At 41.6% G+C, this 21,043-nt stretch overlaps 1 protein-coding gene across 5 annotated transcripts in view; it reads left to right on the forward strand.

Annotated features, from left to right (window-relative positions):
* Positions 1-444: 444 nt before the first annotated feature.
* Fam168a (family with sequence similarity 168, member A) overlaps positions 445-21,043 on the forward strand; it is a 135,019-nt gene continuing 114,420 nt past the window's right edge. For 2 of the 5 annotated variants that reach the window (NM_001362169.1, NM_001362170.1), the window contains exon 1: positions 452-710. Coding sequence is in view for 1 of the 5 variants with exons in the window: in XM_030242670.1 (XP_030098530.1) it covers positions 1,477-1,485 (9 nt within the window). In the remaining 4 variants the exon portion in view is untranslated. Of the gene's footprint in view, positions 711-949; positions 1,486-7,931; positions 7,972-21,043 lie in introns of those variants that run through there. The other 3 variants (XM_006507920.3, NM_178764.4, XM_030242670.1) reach the window with 3 other exon arrangements.

Here is a 21,043-nt window from a genome sequence, read left to right on the forward strand (position 1 = left end):
TCACTTCTTTTTTTCTTAACATGGAGGAAGGACTGAGAACTGCATGTCCCAGCATTTCGCAAGGACCACACTCCTGGGAACTGTAGTACCGGGTCTGAGAGGGGTCCGGAAGGAGAGAATGGGAAACTGTGTGCGGCATGCTGGGAGGTGTAGTCCCTTGGGCGGAAAAGAGTGCATGTGTAGGTTGTTTTGCTTCATGGAGATGAGGCTGCGGAAATATCCAACTTCCCTCCCAAGAGGCCTTTGAGTTTACAAAAGCCCGTGGGAGTCCATTGTCTGTGACCCAAGAGGGTGCGGTCCAGGACCGGAGCAGGGTTGGGAGAACCAGGCCGCGCAGGGCCGTGGCAGAGCATGCCGGGAGTTGTAGTTCAAGAGCTCGGAGGCTGTGGGACGTGTCGGGACAGCGCGCCGACTCCTCCTCCCCCGCCCTTCTCAGCGGTCCCCCGCCCCCTCCCTCCGCCTCCTCCTCTCTTGCCTGCAGCCGAGCGTCCCCTTCCCCCACTGTCGGGTTTCTCCGCGGCTACTGCAGAGGATTCAGATCTGAGTAGCTGAGGAGAAGGAGGAGGAGGCTCCCGTCCCTGCGCGCCATCCACCACCCTACTGGACACGGACGAGGGAACGAGAGCGTCGCCGCTGTAGCCTCCAGAGAAGACAAGGGCATCGCCGCTTCAGTTGCGGCCGCCGCGGTTTTCGTCTGCAGCAGCTCGCCGGTGAGGAGACCCCCCCTCCGCCCCCCGGCCCGCTCCCGTGGAGCCAGGGCTGGTGGCGCCGGGGAGAACGAGGGTGGGGGCTGTAGGGCCCCCGCGCCGGCTTGGGGGAGGGGACCGAGGTGGCGATGGAACGGCGGGCTGGTGGGGGAGACTTGTCCGTACGCGGGCTGGGAGTGGGGTGAGGGTGGGACAGCAGCAGGTCAGGGAGGGTAGCGGAGGGGGGTGAGGGGGTAGGACTTTACATGGAGGGATAACCAGACCAGGGATAGGAGCATGGGGTGTGTAGGGTATTGAGGTGGAATTTGGGATTGTCTTGGGGCGAGGTGGAAGGTGAGATTGGAGTGGGATGTCTTTTAATGGGGGATGGGACTGAATGAAGGTGATGATTTGGGGTTGGCCTGAAGCAGTTGACAGCTTGTGATCAGAGCGGGGTGGGGGCTAAGGAGATGATTTCAATGCCAGTGGGATATAAACGTTGGATGGGACTCTAGGGAGTGCTAATTTTGGAAGGTGGGACTTGGGGTGGACCTGGGGAAGGAAGATGGAGATGGTAGGAGCTGGGGGTGAGGGCTTTGGCATGGGTTGAGACCCCAGCTTGAAATGGGCTGTTGTCTTCTGGGGATGATGGAATTTGTGAATACTTACGGAAATAGGGCTTGGAGAGAACAGAAGAGGTAGGAATTGTTTGGGGTTTTCTTGAGGTAGGCTGCTGCTGGAGGTTTGAATTTGGACTGGTAGTGATGAGACCTCCAACTACAGGAGATGGATGGATGAGGTAAGCTGACAGGAGGGAGTGAATTGTAAGTTGGGCCCCAAATAGGAAGACAGGGATTGAAATTGGGGATGAGGGCTCAGTGGAAAAGGATTTAGGATGAGTTTAGAGTCTCTGGAAGGAACAAGGTGGCTCCCCTGAGCGGAAGTTGGAGGTAGAGGATATGTCAGACTACTCAGCTGGACTCAACTAAAATAATTCTGGCAGGTGTCGAGCAAGGTTAGTGGATGGTATCATAAAGAAAATGTCTCTCTGCCAGTTTTGCAGAAGAAATGTCTGTGATAAGCTGGTTACCTGTGGTGAGGTGGCAGCGGGGATGGAGTGGGTCAGTTTATTTAGGAAAGGAAGGATTAAGATGTCCTCCAAGACACACCAGAGGTTTAGGGGTTAGAACATTTACATCAGCTGCTTGGGTGAGAGACAGTAATAACAAGACCATTAGAAGGGTCTTCACAGGGGACAGAGAAGGTACATTAAAGATTCTCCTAGAGGATATCTCATGCTATCAATTTGACCTTTTTGTTTTACGTTGGAATTGTCTGGAAATAGCAGCCCCAAGGGTAAAGTTATGAGAGAGCCATTTAAGGTAGAATTAAGGGAGAGTGGGGAGTCTTGCAGTTCCTATGTCAAAAAGGGAAAGTTGGGGGCTCTCAAAGCAAAGGTGGGAGAAGGTGAAACTGTCTCTGCTTTCTCCTTTCCCCCTCCCCCTGGTAAACTGAAACTAGTCCCGGAATTTGGAATTTAAATAGACTTTGATGAACTTGAGGTTGTTAAGGGTGCATTCTTGCTTGAGAACTGATTAATGAGACTGAAAAATAGGAAGACTGAATTTATTTTCTAGGCAGGCAAGGTGCATGTATGCAGAAAGAGGTTAGCAAGCCCCACCTCCCCCCAATAAAATTGATTGCTTGAAGTCTCCATTTATTGGTGTCCTGGTTTGCAAGGCAATTAGGCCCATCATTGTATTGCAGGCTAATAATCCTGAGATGAGTCTTGGCACCATCACTTTATGTAAACAGAGAGAAGACAGGAAATATAGAAATGTAATAAATATTCATTCTTTGGTGAGATGGTTTGGTACTGATGGAATTTTTCATTCGATTCTCTTGACATGATAAGCTTTTAAATAATTGGGCTGTTTCTACAAATTGAATTTTCTTCTAGAGAAATTCAGGTGATCAGAATTCTGTCAGGTGTGAATAAAAAGTGTAACATGCAACCATATTTTGTTGTTAAGAGGATGCTGTTGATGTAGGCACACTGCATAAGAGAATAACTGCATCTGTTCATCAGAAATTTGATGTAAAGGTTGTCGATGAGTTTATTCTTGGGGTTGGAAGGCTCAGAGGAATGTAAGGAGGGTATGTCTTCAGGAAGACTGTTTTCAGGTTTAATTTCATTAACTCTAATATGTTAAACTTGACGTGGCTGTTGATTAGAGTGTAGTCTAGGGAAAAAAGAGGAGAAATGGAAAGGAGATAAAATTGATCTCAATGGGAATTAAAAATACTTTCTTTTTTCTGTTAACGTTTTAGTGTTCAGCTAGAAAGCAAAGCATTTTTCTTGGTATTTATAATCGAACACATAAAAATGCCCATTTAGAGGGTGGATTATCCATGGAATTAGAAATGTCTTTTTTTTGAATTAATTTTTTTTAATTAGGTATTTTCCTCATTTACATTTCCAATGCTATCCAAAAAGTCCCCCAATACCCCCCCCCCACTCCCCTACCCACCCACTCCCACTTTTTGGCCCTGGCGTTCCCCTGTACTGGGGCATATAAAGTTTGCAAGTCCAATGGGCCTCTCTTTCCAGTGATGGCCAACTAGGCCATCTTTTGATACATATGCAGCTAGAGTCAAGAGCTCTGGGGTACTGGTTAGTTCATAATGTTGTTCCACCTATAGGGTTGCAGATCTCTTTAGCTCCTTGGGTACTTTCTCTAGCTCCTCCATTGGGGGCCCTGTGATCCAGAAATGTCATTTTTAAAAAAGATTTATTTATTATATGTAAGTACACTGCCGCTGTCTTTAGACACACAAGAAGAGGGCATCAGGTCTCATTACAGATGGTTGTGAGCTACCATGTGGTTGCTGGGAATTGAACTCAGGACCTCTGAAAGAGCAGTCTGTGCTCTTAACCACTGAGCCATCTCTCTAGCCCTTAAAGGATGCTTTCTATATTTTAACCAGATCAAACCAAACCAAACCAAACCACCAACCCAACCCAAACCAAACCAAACCAAACCACCAAGCAAACAAAAAACCCAAACAAACTCAAGCTTGAGCAGTTGCCTATAATTCATTGAGTGTGTAATCTAACCAATGAGAGCATTTCCCCTCATAACTTTACTCTGGGGTCCAGACCTTGCTTTTGTGGATTTGCAGGCATGCTCTGGAGATGGGCTGGCTGTTCATGTTAAAGCCCTGGTTTTTGAACCTCAAAATAATAAAGAGAAATCACGTGGGAGAACTGTTTGTATGGATTTGTTTTTCCAACAGTAATGGTTCACCTGGGCAGTTGTGAAGCAGACACTGGTAACAAGTGGAGAACAGGTGGAAGGTTTGGTAGCCTGGGGAAAATGAGGAGCCCAAGAATTTAGGAGTCAAGGGTTTTGACTTCAAAAATCGATTCCAGCATTTGAAAGTGGAGTGATTTCAGTAAAGTCATAAAACCCTTTTTATACTTAGTGGTAATGATTGCATAACATTGTGAATACATTGAAAGTCTAGACTTGTGTATTTAACTGTGGTTAAAATGCCAAAACAAAACAAAACATTGATATTTCACAAAGGCCATCAAAGGAGACAAATGGGTTCATGTTTTAAATACATTGTGTATATATGAATTGTATGTTCACTATTTATTTAATGCCTGCCCGGTGCTAGGGGAGATGGGGATGAACAAGCAGTTGCCAGGGGGCTTTCACTGTCATGCTGTTTTAAGTTTAGAATCGAGGCAGAATGAATGTGGTGGTATAGAGTGGGTCTGAAGCTTACTCACTGCTACCTCTTGTGTGACCTTGGGCACAGTGAACTTATCTATAAAGTGAGGATAATAAAATTAACCTCATTAAGGTTGTCTTGTGATTAAGGAGAATAATTTTTTTTTAAAGATTTATTTATTTATTATTATATGTAAGTACACTGTAGCTGTCTTCAGACGCACCAGAAGAGGGAGTCAGATCTTGTTACGGATGGTTGTGAGCCACCATGTGGTTGCTGGGATTTGAACTCTGGACCTTCGGAAGAGCAGTCGGGTGCTCTTACCCACTGAGCCATCTCACCAGCCCTAAGGAGAATAATTTAAGAAAGCGTTTAGCACAATGTGTTAAATAGTGTACATTAAAACAATATCAGTTTTTATTATCATAGAGAGATAGGCAGAAGCTAGGATGGTGAATAGCAGCTATGTTACCCTGCCACTGTATTCTTAGTATTATGGCATTCTTTTGTTTATGAAGAAGTTATTATGTTATATTATTATGAAACCACAATTAAGCTACAGTTTGTATGTTTATAGTTTAGGAACTTTAAACAGTTCATTAAATGTCAAAAAGAAGTTAGCTGCTAGTTTTGTGATTGAGCAAGTAAAAACTACGCTGTTGAGAGTAGTAAAATGCTTTGTTTAAGGAATACAGCCTTAAATATGTTAGATGTTAATGGCAGAGTCTAGATTATTTCCTAGAATTCTGGTTCCCAAACCCTGACCATATTTTCTTTTTAGATTATGAAATGGTACATATGTATAAAGGTATATTTAGCACAGATTTTGTGAATCTTTTAATTGTTTAAAAGAGTAACAAGTTGAAGATTTGTGTACTCATTACCTCACTTGATAAAAAAGGAGATTTCTAGTACTTTTGTTACTTAAAGATGCTGTCCTGTTTTGTAGCCCAAGAGTGATCCTCCCGTGTTAGCTTCCTGAATTCATGTTATAGGATCAGAGGTCTTTGTCTTTGGCACACTTGTTTCCTATCTCCATCCAGATCAAATCTAGGACCTTGAACATGACAGGCAAAGCTCTGTACCATAGAAGTACACCCCTGTCAGGAGTTAGTGGTTTAAAGTCTCTTGGGCAGCACTGTCTCCTGCCTGATTAAATCTTTCTTCTCCCTTAGAAGTAATAACTTTCCTGAATTTTATGTGAAACCTCTCCTTTCCTATTTTTTCTTTTCTGCCTTATTTTTATTCTTTAACTATAGAAAGTGTTATCTGTTTTATTGTTATAAATAATAAACATATTTGGTATAAATAGGAAGTTACAAAAAGTAAAAAGGGAAAATTAGTGTGTATTATCCCCTTACCACTTAATTCCCTGTTCCTTCCCTCCCTTCATATCAGAGCTTCCCTCAGGTTAATTATATACTCAGACGCTGAGCCCAGTGCCCATACAGTTTTCTGTTGTGCCCATATGCAGATACTAAAGAATCTGGGTAGTCTAGATAGCTAGAGGAAGCAAATTTGTCTTTATGGTCGCTCAGATTACTCAAATGTAGATCAATCTACATTTAAATAATAAAATGAGGAGTGGTGGTTGTGAAAGTAGTGTTGTGAGCTCTGAAAAGCTCTCTTTGGGAGTCTTTGGCAGGAATTGTAGACGCCCTAGATTCTAATTCTTTGCTACATTAGCTTGAAGCTTCTTGTCATGTTTTGGCACACTATTATTTTTTTTTTTTTGAGACAGTATCTCTTCGTATTTTAGGCTGACATGAACTTGCTTTGTAGTTCTGGCTAATCCCAAACTTGAAGTCCTCTTCTGCCTTAGTTGATCATAGGCATGTACCACACTCTGACTTACTCTACATTTCTAGTTACGGTTTTATACATCTTCCATTTTGCAGCTAGGCAGCCTGCCTGGTACACTGGCCTTTACCTACTTATGTGGGACCATCTCTCATCTGAAATACAGAGATAGAGTACCACAAATAGGAAATTCTGAGGTGCACATACTAGAAATATAGCAACCTAAATGTGAACTGAAACCAAGGTACTTACTTATACATCATTAAAAGCTTGTTAGACTTGGTTTATTGTCTACCTTAAAAATTCTTCCAGTAGAATGGGGGCAAACATGAAAGCTATTCTCTAGTTTTCCCCTTGAAATGTAAAGATTGTTAGCTATAGTGGGCTGGAAAAAGGGCTACAGGATTCCTACCTAGTGAACTTACGGGATCTGATGCTACATTTAATGTGCTTGATAGCTAAGAAAAAGAAATTAAGGATTTATTGGAGTGGGGAATATATGTTGTTTGTTTGCCATTATTCTGACAAATATAGCTACTTCCCTTTTTGTTTTCTGTAACAATTGCAGAGAGTAGTAGAATGAGAAGGACTAGATGTACATATTGAAGAGGGAATTAATACCCATTGTTGGGTTGATTCAGGAATTAAATAAGGACAAGTACCTGGAACATGGACACACATAATAGATAATATAGTAGCTATTATTATTACTGACATTTTTATTTTTCTTGTTAGCTGCTTCTTGAGACTGCTCTTTTGTTATTCTTTATTTTCTACCTTTAACTGTTGGGATTGTAGACATGTGCCACCACATTCAGCTTAAGGTGGTAACTGAGCAGGTGTCTCACACAGACAGCGCAAGCGCTCTTCTCCAGCCTGAGCTTTTACTGTTCAGGTTTTTAAAATTTTTTACTTTTTTTTTTATTTATATTTTTCCCTTTTTGGTTTGCTGTTTATCAGGGGTAGCATTTTTTTTTAAAGATTTATTTATTATATGTAAGTACACTGTAGCTGTCTTTAGACACACCAGAAGAGGGCATCCGATCTCATTACAGATGGTTGTGAGCCACCATGTGGTTGCTGGGATTTGAACTCAGGACCCGTGAAAGAGCAGTCAGGGTTCTTAACCACACTGAGCCATCTCTCGAACCCCATTTGTTTGTTTGTTTTTGAGACAGGGCCTCATTATGTAGCCCTGGCTTTCCTGAAACTCTGTGTAGACCAGGCTTGCCTTCAACTCACAGAGATCTACCTGCCTTTGCTTCCTGAAGAGCTGCTGGAATAAAGTTACCCCGGTCACCATGCCCAGGGAGAATTTTTTAAATTAAATTTATTTATTTAATATGTTTGCATGTATGGATGTTGAGTGTGTTTGTGTCATGGTGCATGGTGGCAGTCAGAGTACAGCTTGAGGGAATCTTTGTCTCCTCCATTTTTTTGGGTGTCAGGGATGGAACTCAGGTCATCAAGCTGATGGAGCTGGCTTGGAACTTACCACGTAGATGAGTGACCTGGCCTCAGGTTTCCAGGGATCTGCTTTAGCCTCCAAAGTTCTGGTTTTACAGTGCCGTCATGCCTCTCAGGAATTGTGAAATAGCTGACATAGATGACAAAAATATTTGTTATTTCTGCCTTTTAATAAGTGTTTGGTATTTATTTTTTATTTCTTTATATCTTCTGTTTATGAGCGTTCATTTCTTTTAGGGCTGGCTTCCTGGCTCACTAGACTGACTTCCTTGATTTTGTGAGTAGTCTTGCCCATATGTTAATGGCTGTCAAATTCCTTTCTCCAGCTCAGAGCCCTGTACTGAGCTTCAGACATAGCTCTGGCTCTCTCTACCACCTCCATTATAGCCATTCCAGTGTTCTCAGTTCAGTGTCTCCAAAACAACTCATATTGCTGTCTGCTTCTGACCACTGTCTCTGTATACTTACTACCCAGAAAAGTTAAAATGCTGAATTCTTTGTTTTTGTCCTAACTTAAAGGCATTGCCCATCCATAGGGTTACTCAAGACACAGATCTATGGGGGTATGTTCTTGTCACTTTCCATTTATGTCTCTCCCTTGGCTCCTTCACTCAACATCTATAGGTGTCTATGAGCTATGCCTATCCAGCAGTATAGTGTATACTTATATTCCTGGTTTATTTCTCATCACACATGGTACTGGTTACCACCAAGTGCCTTGTAGTTGCTAAGCTACATTGATGTTTCATGACTTTGCTCATCTTTTTGCATTAAATGATATTCCTTAAGAAATTTTTGAGGAGCTGGAGAGATGGCTCAGCAGTGAAGAGAGCACTGACTGCTCTTCCAGAGGACCTGAGCAACCACATAGTGGCTCACAGCCATCTGTAATTGGATCCAGTGCCTTCTTCTGGTGTGTCTGAAGACAGCGACAGTGTACTCATAAAGAAATAAAATAAATCTTTGTGAAGAGTTAAGGTTGTCATAAAAACCAAGCACTCTATTCTGTTTCCAGAGAACATCTAGTGTATGTCACTGTTATTATGGTTGCCTGGCTTTAGGGAAATTTAATTATTTAATATTTATTTACTTATTTGCTGGTTTATTTTTGAGATAGAGTTCTCTCTGTCTTGCTGTCCTAGAACTCACTATGAGAACAACCTGACCTATAACTCACAGAGATCCACTTGCCTCTCTCTCTCAAGTGTTGGGATTAGAGACACACCTCACCGTGTTTGGCTTATTTATTGATTGATTTATTTTGGTTTTTCGAGACAGGGTTTCTCTGTGTAGCTCTGACTGTCCTGGAATTCACTCTGTAGACCATGCTGGTTTGTTTATTTATTTATTTTTAATTAAAAATATTTTATACATAATGAGTGTTTGCCTGTATGTGCCTACAGAGGTCAGAAGAAAGTGTTGGATCCCCTGGGACTGTATTATAGATGGTTGTAAGCCACCATTGGCTGCTTAGAACTGAGCCAAAGTCTTCTGCAAGAGCGCCCAGTTTAGTTCTTCTTGTTTTTACCTTCACTTAGTTGTAACTTTCCTGAGGGTGATAACCTCTTGACCTTGGAATATAGTTTACATTTGCAAATAAAAAACATGTAAATGTGCTATTTATACTTCTGCAAACATTAAATCATTCCTCAGTTTGTAGTACATACATTGCTTCTGTGGCATTATTTTCACTTTAAGATAAGTAGGAGCTAAAGGTAGACAAAACAATTTGATAGTTGGATATCAGTTGAGGGAATATATTGGATGTTTTTTTTGTCTTCCATATAGAGCTTAATCTTCACATTACTACTGGATAGAGAATTGTGCCCATGTTTTAAAGACTTAAACATTTTAGACCTATAGGGATTAGGTAGTTTACATTTGGTTACATAGCTAGCTAGTAAGAGTACTGGAAACTTAAGTCTGCAAGGGGTATGGTAGTGTATGCATTAAAGTAGCATTCGTGGGGCAGAGGCAGGCAGATCTCTGTGAGTTACAGGCCACTGAGAGCTATAAAGTGAAACCCTGTTGCAAATGAATCAAAACAAAACTTTGTCTGCATTGTTCCAAAGCCGATGGTCTACATCTAAGGGCATCCAGTGACCGAGTCTTTGCCTAGCATGTGTGAAGCCTTGTGTTTGATCTCCCAACACTGCTGAAAAACAAAACGACCTAATAAATAATCCTGTGGTTTTTTTTTAAAGTTACTGTATATAAAGAATTCTGGTTTTAAACTGTTATATCAGTAGTCTGAACCTACTTAGATAATGTCTTGGTTGTTAATTAGAATTGTCCAAATGTTAAAATAAATAAGCTTTATCACACTCTGGGCCAGTGTTACTGACTTCTTGTAGGTAGACAGTGTGCATTGGTAGGTATTGGTATTGTAGTCTGCCTTTTACTGTAAAAATTCCTCAGTTGTTTATAAATAATAGAAATTTCTCAATTCTTGAGGCTAGGAAGTCAAAGTCATGATGCCAGCAGATTTGGTGTCTGGAAAAGAAACTTTCTTTGTTCCCAAGATGATTCTTTGTTGTTGTGTCCTATGGAAGGGACCAAAGCTGTGTCCTCTTTGGGTTGAAGGGCCAAAAGAATTAGGTGTAGGAGACTCCTTTTATCATGATTTAAGTTCTGTTTCACAGGAGAACAGTCCATCACTTCCCCAGAGTCCTTAACTCTTTTTTTTTTTTTTTCCGAGACAGGGTTTCTCTGTGTAGCCCTGGCTGTCCTGGAACTCACTTTGTAGACCAGGCTGGCCTGGAACTCAGAAATCCTTCTGCCTCTGCCTCCCGAGTGCTGGGATTAAAGGCGTGCGCCACCACGCCCGTCGAGTCCTTAACTCTTAATACCACCATATATAATGGGGGTTAAGTTTCAACAGGAGTTTTGAAGGGCACAAATATCTAAGCTATAGCAGTGGCTGTATATTTATGTAGGAAACATAAATCGAAAAGAAGTTCTGGAGATCGTGTGCACACCAATAATTTCAGGATTTGAGAAGTAGAGGCAGAGAGAGTTCTAGTTTGTCCTTGGTTCCTTAGCAAGTTGGAGCCTCCTTTAAAAAAGTAAACAGAAACATTTTTCTAATCTTTTGAATCTTTGTCTGGATTCTTATGTGCTTCTGAATTCAGTCCACTGCCATTGATTGTTCTGTATGGCACATGTAAAGACAATCCACCTACATAGGTATTTGGGTTAGGAAAGGAAAGAATGCTGTAAGGCCAGTATTTGAGAGGTTGAGTTAAGCTACACAGAAGATCCTATGTCAAAAACAGCCAAGCAACTAAGCAAATAGCTCCAGGAATCCCTTTAGTCAGTTTTTAGGTTGTGAATATTCTTGATGCTGTAGAACAGCTTTGTTTTTTCAAGACAAAATTCTCTGTGTAGCACTGGCTGTCCTTGAATTCACTCTGTAGACCAGGCTGGCTTTGAACTCAGAGATGCACCTGTTTCTGTCTTCTGTGTGCTAGGAGTAAAGGTGTGTGCCACCACTGACCATATGCCAGTTGTAGTTTCTAAGGCCTGATTTTTGAAGATTTTAATTATTATATTAAAATTTAATTGTCTGCTTTGAACTTTGACTAGTTCTTTAGACCATTCAAAATTTGTTAGTAGCATGCTTTGGTTATTTAAAAAAATATTGATCCATAACATATCAAGAGCCAGATAGCTGAAACAATAGAAAAGTATCTCATAGTTCTGGAGGTTAGAAAAATCTAGGTCAAGGTGCCAGCTAGGTTAGATTTTTGATGAGTTTTCTTCTTGTAAGTGGCTACTTTTTTTTTGTAGTCACATATGTGGGTGGTAATGGTGAGTGTGCTTGCTTGCTTTCCTGAGAAAATAGTCAAGTTTTGTGGTGTCTCTTTTTTTTTATCTGTTTTTTTTAAAAAACAGGTCTTGCCTGGACCTCATTGAGATCCTTCATCTCCTGTCTTAAATGTATGCGTGTGTGTAAATTCATTGTGAAAGTTAGAGGGTAATTTTTGGGAGATGGTTTTCTCCTACTATGTATGTTCCCAGAATCAAACTTAGGTTGTCAGGCTTGATAATAAGCACCTTTATCCACTGATCCATCTTGTAGGTCCCTTTTTTATTTTTTATTTTTGAGACAGGGCCTCATGTAGCCTAGTTTGGTTTCCAACTTGCTGATCTCCCTAAAGGGACTCTTTGCCTCTCAAGTGCTGGAATTATAGGCATGTGACACCAGGGCCTTCTCTCTGGTATCTCTTCTTAATAAGGGTACTAATTTCAGCTGGGCAGTGGTGGTGTGGGCCTTTAATCCCAGTACTTGGGAGGCAAAGGCAGGTGGATCTCTGTGAGTTCGAGGCCAGCCTGGTCTACAAAGTGAGTTCCAGGACAGCCAAGACTACACAAAGAAACCCTGTCTCGAAAAACAAAAACAACACAAAAAATCAAACCCAAACAAACCAAAATAAAAAAGGAAAAAAAAAAAATAAGTGTGCTGATTTCATCTTTTGTGTACCCTCAATCTCATCTAAACCCCATTATAAGTAACCTAACCTTGACTGTCTTAGAGGCTCCAATTTCCAATCCAGTTACTATTCTATTGGGATTCTATTGGGATGTAAAGCTTCAACATGAGTTTTAGAGGGGCACACAACTCAGTCTGCGGCACTGAGCTGTTCAGATCTTCTAAAAGGGTTGATGTTTTCTACTATATAATGTAACAAAAAATGACATTTATTAATCTTGCTACTGGTCCCCTCAGACAAATCTTTTCTAATTTTCTCGTGAAGGCTCAGATTTTATCATGGGCAACAAATACTGACAGTTGTTTTCCTTGAGTGACAGTCTCACATTGTTCATTTTTGAAAAAGTGTCTGCCAAACATCCAAGTCTGAATAATTACGGTTTGTCTGCCAGTTGTTTGTTCGAGTGAAAAATGGAGTTTTATGAAAAAAGCAGCGAGTTCCGCTTGCAGCTCCATTGCATGGGTGCTTTAGAGCTTTTGAGTCAGTTCTTGGACTGTTACATAGCAGAACTCTTCATAATTGTGTCTTATCATACAGAACCAAAAAAGATGTATAGCTATGGATTGAAATGTGAGATTAATTAAATTAATAATCGTTGTGGCTTCACTAGAAGCATTGTCTTCCTTCAGTGAAGCTGAATAGGTTTTTTTTTTTTACTTTATTTTTAATTGGTGTGCATTTTCACAGTTGGTTCATTGCTTCTTTTCTTTGTCATTTAGAGACAGGGTTTCTCTGTGTAGCACTGTCTGACCTGGAACTCCTCTGTAGTTACACTGGCCTCAAACTCACAGAGATCCACCTGCCTCTCTTCTGCCTCCCAACTCCTGGGATTAAAGACCACTAGTCCCGGGTACCAGACTTTTTTTATTTTATTGGGGTGTGTTAGGATTCTCTAGAGGAACAGAAGCAGTTGAATATATATTAAAAGTGGGCTTCTTAGATTGGCTTATACGTATTCCAACAGTGGCGGTCTTCACACTGGAGAGGCTGCCCAATCCGTGAAGGTCCCAGTCTAGAGCAGAGGTCTTGAGGGTCCCTGGACAGCCCCCAGTCTTCATTTCATATCAGAAGTCAGAGGGCAGCCAGGCGTGGTGGTGCACGCCTTTAATCCCAGCACTCGGGAGGCAGAGGCAGGCGGATTTCTGAGTTCCAGGACAGCCAGGGCTACACAGAGAAACCCTGTCTCGAAAAACCAAACCAAACCAAAAAGAAAAACAAAATAAAGTCAGGAAGTAGGGTTCCAATTCCTACCTGCATCCAGGTGATAGAGCTTTTGTCTCTACTACCACTGAATGTTTAACATCCCAGAATTCCATTTTTTTTCCTGTAAGGATAAAACAAGTCACAATCCTAGGAACTAGGGATGACTTAGGTAAAGTACATGCCATTAATATTCTTTCTTTTCCCCAGTTTTTGAGATAGGGTTTTTCCATGTAGCTCTACCTGTCTTAGAACTCAAAGTATAGACTGGGTTGGCCTTGAATTCAGAAAGATCTGCCTGCCTCTCCCTCCTGAGTGCATGTGCCACCCACCACTGCCTTACCATAGGATTAATCTTAACCAGCTAGAAATTTATGAAATATCAACTTCTTTTTAATACATTAGATTTTTTAGCAAAGCTTGGTTTAAATAATATAGGTTACTAGGAATGGTAGATCATGCCTATAATTCCAGCACTTGGGGAGCTGAAGCAAGATGATAGACCATGAGTTTGAGGCTAGCCCAGGCTATAGAGTGAGATCCTATCTCAAAAAATGGGGGTGCAAGTTTGTATGCTGGGTTGTAATGCATCTCAGTGGTGGAACACTAGGGTCTGGGTTTGCTCCTCAGCCTGGGGTGGGAAAGTAGAAACTCTATTACTTATTTGATACTGACACTGATAGTATTTTATATCATTTCAAGTTTATTCATCAGCATAATTTTGCAAATGAGTCTAAATTTCAGTTGTTGGATTTACTTGATGTGTGACCTTCAAAGTGATTTAATTTTTTTTATGACTTTCTCCACTTATTACAGTAGTATTTACTTATGCAGTTGTTGTGAGGATTAAATGAAATACAGTGGTGACTTCAGTGCTTGGTACATGGCATGATTTCCTGTACATGATAGTTCTGTTAACTGTTGGTGTTTCCTCCAAATTCTCATCCCAAAGCTCTAATCCCCAATGTGATGGGTTTTTGGAATGAGGCCTTTGGACGTAATTAGATCTTGATCGTAGAATGTTTGTGATGTGTTAGTGCCTTTATAAGCAGACATACTAAGGCATGCCCCTGTCTCTGTTTTCTCCTGTGTGAGGGGGCAATGAGAAGAGTGCCTTTTGGAAGACAGACAGGAAGCAAATCCTCACCAGACCCTGCATTTCTTGGCACCTTGTTTTTGGACTTCCCAGCTTCCAGACTTGTAGGAAATAAATGCTAGTAGTGTCTGGTTACATACCCAGCCAGAACTGTGCAGTAACCTGCTTATTATCACTCACACTTTTTTTTTTTTTTTTTTTTAAAGAAAGGCTGGCCTGGAATTCACTTTGTGTACGAGGCTGGCCTTAAATCATAGAAGTCTGCTGTCGCTATCTGCGTATTGGGATTATAGGCATGTGTTCTGCTCACTTTGATTTTATAAATGCAGAACTGGACACAAGTTTAGAAACTTGACTAAGTCCACTAGTAGGGATTAAGTGTGGAGTTCATTTCCAGGTTTGTGTGATATAAATGCCTCTACTTTTTATTCCTTTACCAAATCACAATCTTTTTTTTTTTTTTTTTTTTTTTTTCTCGAGACAGGGTTTCTCTGTGTAGCCCTGGCTGTCCTGGAACTCACTTTGTAGACCAGGCTGGCCTCGAACTCAGAAATCCACCTGCCTCTGCCTCCTGAGAGGGATTAAAGGTGTGTGCCACCACCACCCGGCCCAAGTCACATTTTATAATTAACATTACATTTATATGAAAATGTATTCTAAAACTTACTGTTTAGAAAAATACTTGTTATTCATAAGTACTTAAAACTTTCAGTGATATATTATTAATATAAACTAGAAATTATATTGGTTAAGGAAATAGTTCATTGACTTGCCATATGGGTAATCAGACAGAATTTCAAGGCTAATGCTATAACATGATGGTCAGTGGTTAGTCAAAAAGCAAATGTGCTATGGTTGTGTGTCTGTACATGGTGTTTGTGTGTGAGTGTGTTTGCCTTTAAACAGCTTCACTGAGATAAAGCTGATATGCAAGAAATAACATAAATTATGTAGTGTGCTAAATTTTGCCATCTGGTTATGCCCATGGCAAACCACCACTACAGTTGTGACGGTGAGTATGTTTACCATCTCCTAAACTTTCTTGGTGTTTCTTTAAAATCCTTCCCGTTAGTTCTGCCTCCAAGTCAAGCAGCTGCAGATGTGTTTTCTGATACCACAGTTTTAACAGTGGTCTATAGTTACTTTATCTCTCAGTCTTAGTTTATTTGTAAAATGAGGATGCTACCACTCATCACACACTACTGAGAAATCCTAGGGAGAGTGTACACTGAGAACTGGCATGGGGCTTAACATCCAGGAGACTCTCAAGCCCCGGGAGCCAGGATTACGATTTCATGCTTTCCTTTGGTGGCCAAAGGACACTGAGGGTTATAGAGCTTTGCCTTGAGCTCATGTTGCCTTGTGAACCAACTTTAGTGTTTCTGAAGCAGGAAAGTTTAAATTTAGGTAGCTTGACGCCCTGTGAGGCTTTCCGGTGCCCTTTCCATTGCCTAGACGCCCAAGATGTGGGGCAAAAAAAATGGATTCCTGAGTCCGCTCGGGGCTAGGGCCCCTGGGCAAGGCGGAACTTGGGAAGTCTGACTGCACCGTGGTCCCCCCCCCCCCCCCCCCAGACTGGCAGTGAACTGTGAGAAGCCATGGGATCCCACTCCAGGAGCGAGGAAAGGGCACAGCCTGGGGTCTCCGCAGAACTGCTGGAGTTGGGCTTCACTCACTCTGACTCTTGGGCACTACAGACTGCTGGGCAGGTTCTGGGGTCCCTGGGCTGCACGGAGGCCCGGGATGGCAGGTTCTCACTCTCACACATCCCATATGCCACTGTATGTCACAGAAATGCTGAGAACAAAGTGGAGACCCTGGGGCAGACTCTGGCCCACGGCCAAAGGAAAAAGGGCAGGGAGGAGAGCTCTGGCAGGTTACTGCAGGGAGGAGAGAGAGACTGGCTAGCTCAGGCGGTTTGCTCTGAGGGTAGCTTAGGTTGGTGGTGGCTGTGGCAGGAGCTCAGGGAGGCCTCTGACAGGAGGTTAGATGCACTCCTCTTTAGAGGAAAACCTGCTCCATTGCTCCAGCATGGCGGATCCCGATGATAGTCCATGGTTTTAAGGTGTTTCTTGTAGAAAGGCAGAGAGTGGAGGAGTAGAGGCCGGCCATGGCCACATGGAGAGAGGGGAGAAGAGAAGACATAGAGAGGGAGAGCAAGGGAGCAAGAGAATAAGAAGTAGGAGAGTGAGGAGAGGGCAAGCTCCTTTTATAGTGGGCTGGGCCTTCTATAATTCACGAGTTCAATCAAAAGGAAGGAATACTCTTGGGCAGTAAATGGTGGCATATAACTTAGAACCAGCACTCAGGAAGCAGAGGCAAGCTGATCTCTGTGAATTCGAGGCCAGCCTGGTCCACAGAGTGAGTTCCAGGACAGCCAGGGCTACACACAGAGAAACCCTGTTTCGAAGAGTATTTATAATTTTAAAATCAGAGAATATTTATTTAACCTCAGATCTTAGTTTTAGAAGCTCTGTGATTTTTGGGTAAGTGAGTTTGTTTTTCTGAGTCTAAATTCTTACCTTTGGATATATCTGTTCTACCTCAGGGTTTTGAAAAGTAAGACTGCTGGGTGCTGTGGTTGCCATATAGCAAATGCTAATTGCATTCCTTCCACTTCCAAAATTGGTATCTGTGCATTCAGTGAGTCGTTATCTTTGCCTTGTCCCTTCCTTGATGCACATGTGCATAGGATTCAGTAATACGTCTCAGGTCACTTATCTAAGTCTGGGGGTACAGTTTGATGTACGTGATGCTAACAGTGTAAAGGGATTTTCTTAGTGCTCCAGCTTGAGGTACTTTGTGTTGTGGTGAGCCAAGGACGCCAGGGCCGTTTTCTTGTCTCTTCTGCGTTTATTTGGGTTGGAGGATTGTAAAGGTTTCCTAGTGAATAGAGTGATTTGCTCTGTTCACCCAAGCAGGCCTGGCGAATGACCTGCTGAGAGGGGAAACAAAGCCGGGGAAACTGGCGAATTCTTCCTGCCTGGCTGTAGGGTTTCCAGTTTGTTGGCAGGTGAGGAGCAGTTGCTTCTTCATTTCACCTTTCCCCCTGGAGCATGTACACTCGGCACAAAGGAGCTTTAACATGGAGTCTGCGTTGTAATTTCCTAGAAATTACTGCTTCTGGTAACTGCTCATTCAGTTTGCACCTCTTTGTGGCAGTGGATGAAACAATGGGGACAATAAAGCCATTTATCTGATAGCTGTAGCTTCAATGGGATGTTTGTTTTAATAATGGTATAATTTGCAGGGCTCATAAATTGTGATTTTATTCTCATGGAAATAACTGCCTGGTGGTATTTGGATTCTCCGGTCTCCTGTTGTGGATAATTTCACTAACATTCTAGCTGACAATTCCCTTTATTCCAGATTGTTCAGGCTGGTTGGGTAATTAGCCCAAGGCAGAACCAATTTTCTTTACTTTGGGGCTGCCTGGTGGTTACTAGGTACCCAGAGAACCTTCAAAGACGGAGACGGAGAGGGTTGGCTTAGCCATTCAAGGCAGGCTGATTTTGATTATCTGATTAAAATTAAGCACTCGCTACACCAAGCCAGAATATCTGATGGAAATTAAAAGTTTAAATCACCTAAATATTTATTTTCCATAATACCAAACAATCTATTTTGTATTTAGAATATTGTGCTTTAAATTTTCAGCTGTGTACTTTGGCTGGGAAAATTCACAGGGGCAAGAGAGGACTATAGCTACCATGTGCTAGACATTATCCTGGGTGGTTCACATGTATTATCTTCACATATTTTATCTCTAAATTCAATGGGAATCCTGAGAGGTTGTCTGTATTGTTTCCATTTTACCTATGCAAAAACTGTAAGGAGGAGAAGAAAAATTTAGTTCAGAGAAGTAACTAAATTAAGGTATCCCAGACAATTGCTGACAGGCTGTTTACCAAATTCAACATTCAGGCTAGATTTTCAGTTACAGTGTGACACACCTGAAGATATATTCAAGTTTCTAATAGACTTTTGAGACAGGGCTTTTCACTAAATCTGGAGCTCCTTGTTCCAGCTAGGCTGGTGGTCTTGTGACCACCCCAGGATCTACCTTTCTTTGCACCCTGACACTCTTCAGTTACAAATGGGTATTGCATGCCGGTTTTACATGGGCACTGGAATCTGAATTCAGGTCATGTATGTATAGTAAGTACTATTACACACTGAGCCACAGCTTGTAGGAATGCTGTTAAATAATTCTTTTAAAAAATATCTTGTTTTATTTTATGTGAATTGGCATTTTGCCTGTACATCTGTCTGTCTCTGTGTGGGTGTCAGATCCCCTGGAACTGGAGTTATGGACAGTTGTGAACTGACATGTGGATGCAGGTCCTCTAGGAGAGCAATCAATACTTTTAACTGTTTATCCATCTCTGCTGCTCCTTTTTAGGAATTCTTTAAAAGACAACAACAACAACAATAACAACAAACCCCAAAACAAAACAAAACAACCACACAAAAGTTCTCAAGACTGAGAGATAGGAAGTCAGTTTTCAAACATCTTGACTCTGCTTAGTAGGCAGTTTTTATTATATTTTAAAAATTTACATATATGTGTATGTTCATTAGTGTTTGTATGTGTATCACATGTGTGCAGGTGTCTGGGGAGGCAAGAAAAGGGTATCATATTTCCTGAAATTGAGTTTAGGCAGTTTTGAGCCATCTAGTATGAGTGGTGGGAACTGAACCTGAGTCCTCTGGAAGAATGGCAAAAAGTGTTCTTTCCATCTCTCTAGCCTTTATTAGGTAGTTTTTGATAAGTCTCGTATCTATTGTTGGGGAACAAAATGTTAATGCTTGACTAGACCTTATATTGCTCATCTGCAAAGTAAGGCTAATACTCTACAGTAATAATATGGTAACTGTTATTTGTAGGGTCTATCCTCCTTGACTCACTATTCCAAGTGATGCTATGGTAGTTTTCACCTTAAGAAATGGGTTTCTGCCAGGTGTGGTGCCGCACGCCTTTAATCCCAGCACTTGGGAGGCAGAGGCAGGCGGATTTCTGAGTTCAAGGCCAGCCTGGTCTACAAAGTGAGTTCCAGGACAGCCAGAGTTATCAGAGAAACCCTGTCCTGAAAAACCAAAAAAAAAAAAAAAAAAAAAAAAGAAATGGGTTTCTTCAACAGACGGTGGTGGCACACCCCTTTGATTTCTGCATTCCAAAGGCAAAGGTAGGTGGATCTCTGAGTTCCAGGTCAGCCTGGTCTACAGAGTGATTTCTAGGACAGCCAGGGCTACACAGAGAAACTGTGTCTTGAGAAACCAAACCAAGCACCAACCCCCCCAAAAACAAAAAAACAAAAACAAAAGCAACAACAACAGAAACCAAACCAAACCTAAACAAACCAAAACAAACAAACAAAAAAACAAATGTGTTTTCTAGTGCTATTATCTTATCTTTGCATGTTGATACCATTAAACTGGTATTCATTTTCTCTAGGTGCTTGCTTTTATAGCTAGTTTGTTGAAGGGGAATTTAGAATCTAGTTCACCACCTACTTCCTTGGTCCAGAGACTGAATGGGTATGTGGAAAGGGGAATGGTTTGTGATGACAAGAACATGGTTGAAATTCTGGCTTTGTTACTTTGGGTTTCTTGGGACAACTGACTCTCTCTGAAACTTGGAATGGGGATAATAGTAGTTGACTTCCCATGGATTGTACAGATTAAATGAGATAACAGGTATGGAAATGCCCTTTAAGTTGAAAAACACTAGGTAATTTAGGATTTTTTTTTTTTTGAGAGAGGGTTTCTCTGTATAGCCCTGGCTGTCCTGGAACTCACTTTGCAGACCAGGCTGGCCTCGAACTCAGAAATTCGCCTGCCTCTGCCTCCCGAGTGCTGGGATTAAAGGCTTGTGCCACCACGCCCGGTTTAGGTGTTTAGTGAAAATTCACTACCAACTACCTTAAGAGGAATATTAAAAATTTCACTTGAACTATGTAAAGGAACCATTTTGATAAATTATTGTAGTTCTTGGCAATTATTGAAGAAGTCAGAATGAGGTTCTGAGTAGAGAAGGTACTGTGTGAATGCAACTGTGGTGAAAGGGAATGGGGCGGGGTGGAAGTGGGGTGGGGTATGTGCTATTTAGCAAAGGGGGCTTGTAAGGTAGAACTTGATGCATGGACTAAGGAAGGGAGAAGTTCCCTGTTTAGAAAGACTTCAGACCCTGGGTAATCTATGCAGCGTTGTTTATAGAGAGCGATGAGTTAGCAGCTATTGTGTCTAAATGAGGACACTCAAGTTGCAACCTCAGTTTTAAGTCTTCTAAAGGCTTATGTACAGAAGTTAACAGTTATTACACACAAATCCAGTGGTGTCCCCAGGTGAGACATATTGGCATGTTTACATAAAAAGAGGTGCAGGTGGTTGGCAAATGGGGCATCTGTTTTCGAAGATTAGAAAGCTTAATTTTATGCAGTCATATCCAGGGTATTGCTTCCTAACAATTGCTTCTGTTTACAGTGTTTTGGCAATGCAGATGACACTTTTCCTTAGTGGGATATCAACCCAGATTTTCATCATGTTTAATTATTGATGTA

The sequence above is a fragment of the Mus musculus genome, chromosome 7 (assembly GCF_000001635.26).
Source record: "Mus musculus strain C57BL/6J chromosome 7, GRCm38.p6 C57BL/6J".
NCBI lineage: Eukaryota > Metazoa > Chordata > Mammalia > Rodentia > Muridae > Mus > Mus musculus.